Source organism: Marmota marmota, unplaced genomic scaffold (assembly GCF_001458135.2).
Source record: "Marmota marmota marmota unplaced genomic scaffold, marMar, whole genome shotgun sequence".
Lineage (NCBI taxonomy): Eukaryota > Metazoa > Chordata > Mammalia > Rodentia > Sciuridae > Marmota > Marmota marmota.
The window spans coordinates 4,966,996-4,975,500 of NW_026000205.1; the positions used below are offsets into that span (position 1 = coordinate 4,966,996).

At 57.5% G+C, this 8,505-nt stretch overlaps 1 protein-coding gene across 1 annotated transcript in view; it reads right to left on the minus strand.

Moving 5' to 3' along the window:
* Mark4 (microtubule affinity regulating kinase 4) overlaps nt 1–8,499 on the minus strand; it is a 26,744-nt gene extending 18,245 nt beyond the window's left edge. Inside the window, exons 1-5 of the mRNA XM_048791241.1 lie at nt 8,436–8,499; nt 3,771–3,971; nt 931–984; nt 764–812; nt 7–91 (exon numbers count right to left, since the gene is read on the minus strand). Coding sequence (XP_048647198.1) covers nt 7–91; nt 764–812; nt 931–984; nt 3,771–3,971; nt 8,436–8,486 — 440 coding nt within the window. The 5' untranslated portion in view covers nt 8,487–8,499. The remainder of the gene's footprint in view (nt 1–6; nt 92–763; nt 813–930; nt 985–3,770; nt 3,972–8,435) is intronic.
* Nucleotides 8,500–8,505: the final 6 nt, after the last annotated feature.

Below are 8,505 nucleotides of genomic sequence, written 5' to 3' on the forward strand. Positions count from 1 at the left end.
GGGCGCGGGGCGGGGCGGGCCTCACCGGCACTTGCGTATTCCATCACCAGGTACAGTGTCTTCTCCGTCTCGATGACCTCGAAGAGCTTCACTGCCGTGTGCGGGAGAGGAGAGCACAGGGTTAGGTGGGAAGGGGACGCCCCTCCACCCTCCACCGGGACTCGAACGATGAGGATGTGCCAACCACAACAGCCCCCCACTCCAGAACCCTCAACGGCTCCCTACTGGCGGGAGGTTTTCCAAACTGGTCAGCCCCACTCCGCGTCTCTCTCTCTCTCTCTCTCTCACACACACACACACCAGCTGGGCGAGGCCAGGGCTTAGTCCGCTTTCTTTACTGCTCCCTGGCACTGGCACACAGCAGCCACCCAGTATTTATGGAGTAAAAGATGGATCAACAGATGCTGCAAGGCCAGACCCTGCGGCTCTCAATAAGACCCCTCTGTCGCCTCCCTGCTTAATAATGATAATGACAACGATGCTCCCGATGAAAACAGATCAGATCCCAAAGCTCAGCCCTGAATGAAGCATTCTGGATGCATGAACTTATCCACTCCTCACAATGACCTTGAAATAGGATTTTTATCTCCCTCATTCTAGAGGAGGCAACAGGCTCAGAGAGGTTGAAGTCACACAGCACTGACGCCACTGTGAGGAACCAGGTCTAAGTGCTGTAACCCTGGTCCTTCTTCCCCCAGTTCTCTCCTTTCCCACGAGCTCCAGTTGGTGGCCTGCCTCGGAGCCCACCCCTTCCCCTCCTCACCGATGTTGGGGTGGTTGAGGCCCTTCATGATGCGGACTTCTCGGAACAGCTGTCGAGGCCAGAAAGGAAGACAGAGAAGAGTGAGGGGGAGGGTTTGGGGGCTGGGCAGGTCACCCGGCTGTCCCTGGAAACTGGCTCCGGCCCTGCTCCCCTTCCCTGGGCCTCACCTTCTGCAGACTGCTGGGGTTGAGCTGGGTCTTGTCAATAATCTTGATGGCAACCTAGAGGGAGAGGAAGGGACAGATCAGGATTCCTTGGGCCCTTGACACGGGGAGGTCCCCAACTCTGATCACCCTGGATGCCTCTTCTCAGAGAAGCCCTCTATCCAGGCCATTTCTAGAGGATGAGGACCTTGGCCAGGGGCACACACATACAGTCCCCCATCTCCAGTGCCACACTTACTTCTGCAGGTAAGTATCCCCCATTCCATGGCGAGACCCCAAAGAGGCTGCTCCAGGGTCTGTGTGTGCAAGGGTGATCAAGATCTCAGGGCTTTTACCCACCCCATCCTTTTTTTTTTTTTTTTGAGGTACCTGGAGTGGTCTACCACTGAGCCATATCCCAGTCCTTTTAATTTTTTGAGACAGCATCTTGCTAAGTTGCTGAGACTGGCCTCAAACTTGAACTTGAAGTCCTTCCGCCTCAGCCTCCTTGCTGGGATCACAGATGTGTGCCACCACATCCAGCCCATCACATCTTTGTTCAAAGATGAAATGGTAAATAACAACTAGCTCACTTTACTCCCACACACTGGACACCAGGCCCTGGTCTGTATGATGCACAAATGGGACCTCTTCACCCTCACAGCGACCCCACAGGAGGAGTGCCAGGACCACTCCCATTCACAAATGGGAATCCGAGCTGGGTGCAGTGGCAAATGCCTGTAATCCTAGCAGCTCAGGAGGCTGAGGCAGAAGGACAACAAGTTTGAGGCCAGCCTCAGCAACTTAGCAACAGCCTGTCTCAATTTTTTAAAAAATAGGGGCTGAGGTTGTAGCTCAGGGGTATAGTGCTCCTGGGTTCAGTCCCAGGTACCAACAAAAACAAAAACCCACAAATGGGAAACCGAGGCATGTCACTTGGTCAAGGTTATGCAGCTTAATAGTCTTTTAAACTCTTTAAACCTTTAAAGATTTTTTTTTAAAAGGTCTTTGAGGCAGTCCTCAATGGGGAAAAGAATTCAAATATTATTGAACTTTACTTATTTTACAGTTTAGTTTCTATTTTAAATCACACATTGGGATAGAACCCCATGCACTTTTCCAATGAGTGGCTTAAAAAAAAAAATCCTAATCTAAACCAGGCAGCGGGGCACAGGCCTGTAATCCCAGCAATTTGGGAGGCTGAAGCAGGAGGATCCCAAGTTCAAGGCCAGCCTCTGCAACTTAGCAACAGCCTGTTTCAAAATTTAAAACAATAGAGGCTGGGACTGTAGCTCAATGGTCGGGTTGACACTTGCCTAGCACAGTGAGGCACTGGGTTCGATCCTCAGCACCACATAAAAACAAATAAATGAGATAAAGATTAAATTCTAAAAAATTAAAAAAAAAAAAAATAATAAACAACAAGGACTGGCAGGTCACTGAGTGGTAGAGAAACCCCGAGTTCAATCCCCAGTACCCACCCAGTCTTCCTCTAGCCCCAGGTCCATAGTTCTCCCACAGGGTTCCGGGCCACCCCCAGATACACTAGATTACAGAGCTCTTTCCCTGGGAGCCTCATTCCCTTATAATCCAGTCCTCTCAGAAACCTCTGGAACCACGTGCAGGATCCACATATGGTGAACTACATGTTCTGTGTGGGGGAGAGGGTCCCTTAGCTTTCCTCATATTCTCACGAATAGATTTTTAAAAATTTTGTCAAACACTTTTCATGCCAGTATTGAGAAGATCATATGGTTTCTCTCCTTTAATCTGTGAATGTGACGAAGTGCGTGAATAAATTGTCAAATGGAAAAGAACTCTGCATTCCTGGGATAAACCCAGCTTTGTTATCGCACCGCTTTGTTCCACTCATCTGCCGATGGTTCTATTTGCTAATATTTTGTTTCAGGTTTTTGGTTTGAGGCCAGCTTGGCCAACACACTGAGACCCTGTCTCAAAAAAATAAACAAGATTTTTGTACCTACATTCACCAGTAAGCTTGGCCCATAATTCTGTTCTGGTCTGGTTTGGCTCTTGTGGCTACGCTGGCACATACAAATCTGTTGGGGGGGTTGGGGACGTGGCTCAGTGGTAGAGCACGTGCCTAGCAAGCGTGAAGTGCTAGGCTCCATCCCCAGCACTGTGCGCGCGCAGGCTCACCATGCACACACCCCACACACCCTTTGGGCAGCAGAGCCTCTTTGTTCAGACTCTGGAAGAACTGGCATGACATCTGAATGTTAGGTAGAATTTGCCCATAAAACCATCGGGGCCTGGAGTCTTTTGTGCCTATGCCATAGGCTGCCTAGGGGCACGGAGAGTCCATGCCCAGCAGGACTTCAGCCACCAATTCCATAGTTGCAAAGAGCCCAGAGGAAACCATGAAACCACCCACGGTCTTTTTTCCCTTTAAGCATGAGCCTCAGCTCTCCTGTGTGGCTGGAGGTTTGCACAGCTCTTTCTGCAATAATGTTTGCAGGTAGGACTCCCCACTGGGGGCATGGGGGACGGGACTTGGCGGGGCAGGACTCTGGGGGGGCAGGACTCTGGAGAGTGAGGCCAAACTTGAATAAAGTCAGTGTGTTCTCAAGATCTCCAGAAGACTTGGAAGAGCCCAAGCCACCACTAAGGCCATGAGGTGGCTCAGGAGCACGCAGAGGCCACGTGCATCCTCAGGACGAGAAGGGCTCTGCCCGCCGTCCCATTTCCTGAGTTTCGGGAAGGCCTGAAGTTGGTTTTCTCTGGGCACTGGGGTTGTTTGGGTAAAGTCTGAGAGTCAGGGACCCACCTGAGGTCATAAGGCGAAGCGCGGCCAACCCTGAGCTCTCTGGAAACTCTGGTGCGGCCCACCTGTGCCCACTCACCTCCCGCCCGGTGAGGATGTGCCGGGCCAGCTTGACCTTGGCGAAGTTGCCCTTCCCGATGGTGCGCAGCAGGCGGTAGTTGCCCACGTGGGGCTGCTCCTCGGGGCAGGAGGCGATGGAGTTCCGGCAGCGGGCACCCAGGGAGCGGCTGGACCAGGACGGTCCTTTGTCTGAAGATCGGCCACTGCCCAAGGTGCCATGCTGGGCGGGGGAGACGAGCGTGAGCGGCCGACCCCGCCTCCAGCGGCACCTGTGGCTGGGCAGTTCTCGAGGGCCCTGGCCCTGGCCCCTTGTGGCCCTTTTCCAACTTGGGCTGCAGAGAACCACATCCCCTCGGGACCCTCCATTTGTATACAAGAGGCTCCAGGAACAAGAGGGAAGGCCCGGCTCTGCAGCATCCCGGCCTCAGGAGCCAGCCTCCGCAGTCTCACTGGGACTCCAGTTTATTCTAAATGCTGTGACCCTCAACCCAGTCAATGACATTCCATCCCGACCACCACAGATCCTAATGTTCGGCTTCATCCATAACTGCCCAGCTGCAGCCCTTCAATTCTGCTCCACACCCAGACATCAGCCCGATGGCCAGACATTGGCGCTAGTCCCCCCTCACCCAGTGTTGCCTGCTGTGGTTCCAGTTACCTGTGATCAACCACAATCCGAAAATGTTAAATGGAAAATTCCAGTAATGAACATTTTGTAAGTTTTAAACACCTTTTATTATACTATATTATAATTGTCCTATTAGTAGTTATTTCTTTATTTGGTGCTGGGGATTGAACCCAGGGGGGCTTAACCACAAAGCCACATCCCCAGCCCTTTCTTATATTTATTTTGAGACAGGGGCTTGCTGAGTTGCTCAGGGCCTCACTAGGTTGCTGAGGCTGGCTTTGAACTTGCCATCCTCCTGCCTCAGCCTCCCAAGCAGCTGGGATTACAGGTGGGCACGACCAAGCCCAGCAGTGGTTATTATTAACCTCTTACTGTACCTAATTTATAATTGAACTTGAACAGGGGTACGTATGTGCCGGGTTTGCCTTATCCCCCATACCAGGTGTCTCCTGGAAGTCCTGGAACGTGTCCCTGAGCACCCAGAGGGGACTGCTGAGTCCCATCATCCTCGCCCCAGTTCTACTCCAAGCCCTCCTTTCGCCCCAACAGCCTGGCCCAGCCACCGAGACCCGCCCGCCACGGGAAACACTGTTTCGTCCTCGGGCTGCCCTCACCACCCTTCCCCGCCATCTCCCACGCCCTCACTCCTCTGTCCCCAATGTTCTGTTCCTGCCATCTTGTCCCTCCCGGGCTCCCTCCCCCACAGGTCACCTGCCTGCTCCGAGTTGCCCTGTCCTGGATTGTGAGCCCCAGGGACCGTGGCTCCCTTTCAGGGCTGGGCCCAGCGTGTCAGAGGCTCAGCCAAAATGGCTCTGCTCAGTCCTTACCGTCCCCGTGCCCTCTCAGGGCCAGAGGTAGGAATCAGAGGACAGAGGACGCCGAGGAGGACAGGCCAGGTAGCCAATGGGCTGGGGGCCCTGACTGCTCCTCACAGGGACTCCCTGCCAGGCCACCTTGCACATTTCATTAACGTGGCATGACGCCCGCACAGCAGTGTCCCCCATTCTACAGGAGGAAACTGAGGCCCAGGCCGGGGTCCCAGCCCAGCCAGCTCCTGCCCACACTCCCACGCCGCCCGCCCCTACGGCGAGGCACAGGGCGGCCCAGCCTCAAGCGGCGAACAGCTCCCCACGCCTGACACCCAAGCCTGATGAGGGGCACCTGCACCTCCCCGCGCCAGAGGAGCTGAGCCCTGGAGAGGGAAGGGGCTGGGCAAGGTCACACAGCTCATTCACAGGGGGCAAGAAGACAAGGTCCTCAAGCCTGGGCAGGAGCCACCTCCAGGGCTGCCACTCCAGGCACATGCCTGGCAGGCGGGCCCTCCCCCGGCCTCCAGCGGGGGCCAATAAGACATGCATTCTCCAGGCAGGGACCCCAGAGTCCCCGCGGCTCAGGGGGGAGAGCACCTGCTCAAGGTCACAGGGCGGGTGAGTGGAGTAGCTGGGATCCGAACCCAGAGCACTGACCCCAGCGCTGCTCCAGCCCAGGCCTCCTCCCAGGGGAGGGGAAGCCCTGGTGACAGGGCACTGAGATGAGGGCTAGGAGGCCGCAGGGGGCCTGTCAGGGGGCACAAGTGAAGGTGGGATGGCACCCACGGAGGCAGCACCGCTGAGGGACCCCTGGGAGGAGCAGCTGGGGCAGTGGTGACAAAGCCCCCAGGAGTTGGGAGCAGGAGCTGAAACTGCCCCATCTCTCCCACCGAAGCCAGGCCTGTTGCTCGGGAACCTGGGAGGCTGACCCCTGGTGGGGCTTTAGACCTTGGGAGGAGAGCATAACCCATGGCTGTTACCATGGCAACCAGGTAGAAGAGGGGGCTGCCACCTCAGATCCCAGAGGGAGACAGGTGGTTTCCAGACAGGGGACAGGCAGGCCTCACTGTCTGGAGTGGTAGGACAGGAGCGAACCAGCCATCCTAAGTCCCCACCAGGCACAGATCGCAACCACCAACACAAGAGGAAGTCCTGGTATCAACCCCATTGTACAGACACAGAAACTGAGGTTTGGAGGTCACACAGCCAGGGAGGAAGAGAAACCTAACTGGAACCCGAGTTTATCTGAATAATTTAAGCAGCAAAAATGACAATGAGCATCCTCCTGAAAATCTCCCGGCAGGGAGGTGCCAGCGTCAGCCCCCTCAGAGTCGGGGAAACTGAGGCTGGAGCAGGCTCTGCAAGCTCCCGCAACGACTAATGACAGGCCTGGGTACGAGTGCTTGGCCTTCTGACTCATCTCCACAGTCGCACAGTGGCCAACATCAGAGGAGCGCTTCACCCACACTGCCTTGATAATCCTCTGAGGGACCCAATGGTCACCCCCATTTTCCAGGTCAAGAAACTGAGGCTCAAAGAGGGAGAACCAGTTTTCTGAGGACACAGAGCAAACCAGCATGCAGAGCCACACTAGGACCCAGAACCAGGGGCCAGGTTCCTCCCTGGTACCTCACTGTAGTGAATGGGAAGGGAGGCGGGTGGCCTTGGCCAAGATTCCAAACTGCCCACCGCAACAATGGAGTGGGGCATCTCTGGAGGAAGGGCCCTGCAGGATAAAGAAGGGAAGGACCTCTGGAGGGGACCTGGGGTGGCAGCAGAGGCCTGGGGGGGCAGGTACAATGACCCTAGTAGAAAAGGAGTCTGGGCTGTTTGGTGGCTGGTCTTTAGGAATCAGGAAGGGGCTCACTGGGACTGTCTGGACCATGGTGTAGTGACAGAGGGGCCTGGGGGAGGGGGAGAGGGCTGGAGCTACAGGGGCGGTGGAGGTCTGAGGCCAGGAATCCCTGGGCCAGGGCCCAAGCCTTGGGGAAACTCCCAGAAATGGAGAGGGGGAGCTTCTAGGAGCAGTCCTTGAAACTGGACAGAGGCCTGGGGGCCTGGAAGTGTGGGGAAGGGGCTCCCCGGGTAAGAGCGCCTAGAGCAACAGGGGCTGAGCCCTGTGGGCCACCAAGAGGCCTAGGAATCTGGGGACAGTGCTTCCAGCAGTGACCCCAAGAGAAGAGGGCTTCGAGCCAGGAGGGCAGGACCAGAGGCTTTGTGTCCAGGAGCCTTCTGGAAGCCAGTCTACGGGAAGCTAGTCCTTTGAGCTTTGAGTCAGAAGCTGAGGAGGGGCTTCCTTGGGAGACAGACCCCTGGCAAGGAAAGGGGAGGCCCTGGGGCAGGAGAAGGGAAGGGTCTGGAACTCCAGGGGAAGGGTTGGTGCCACAGAGGGAAGGGGCCTAGCCCGGGCGCAGGCGGAGGTCAGGAGGTTGGGGGCTTGGGGAGGGGGCTTGCCTGGAGCTGAGGAGCAGATACAGGGAGGATGAGGCCTGGAGTCAGACTGGTCCAGGGCCTAGAAATCCGAGCCAGGGCTGGGGGCCTGGAGTTGGGAGGCCAAGGCTTCCTGAGAGAGGAAGAGACCAGAGAGGGTCCAGGTGGCACCTGGGGGAGGGGGCAGGGGACGTGGGGAATCCAAGGACAGGGCTGCTTGGCAGAGGAGCACCAGGCCTGGGAGTAGAGAGACCTTGAAGCCAGAAAGGGCCCTGGGCCTGGGCAGGTGGCACCCGGCTCGAGAGAAGCTGCCCACAGGGGCGGTGGAGCCCGGAGGGCTGGGGCCAGAGGAGGGGGCCTGGGCGGCGGTGCCGGACCGGCGAGGGCCGGGGCAGAGGCAGGGCTGGGCGGCCTTGCTGGGAGAGGGCCAGGGCTGGGCCTAGGGGGTCAGGAGCCCTGCAAATCCAGGAAGGGGCGAGTGGTCGGCCGCGGAGCCGGGAGGGGAAAGGGCTAAACAGCCGGGAAGGGAGGGGCTCGTGGGAGGCAGGGGAGGGGGCTTCCTGGAGGGAAGAGACGAGCGGAAGCGGTCTCCAGAGGGACCGGAGAGGGGTCCCGAGAGAGGGGCGCCCCAGGGGTCAGGCTGGGCCGAGAGGGGAGAGGACAGAGAGGCCTGGAAGTCGGAGGGGGCCAGGGGCTGGCGAGCCGGGTCGGGCCCGGGAAACGAGGGCAGGGGCTCGCGGGGCGAGGGGCACGACCCGGCGACGGGATCGGTGGCTGGACCCAGCCAGGGCTCCCCCAGGGGCCGGGCCCCACTCACCGTGTCCGAGTTCCGATCGTTGCCCGGGGCCAGCGCCGTCCGCGAAGACATCTTCTCCGGGTCCCAGGGG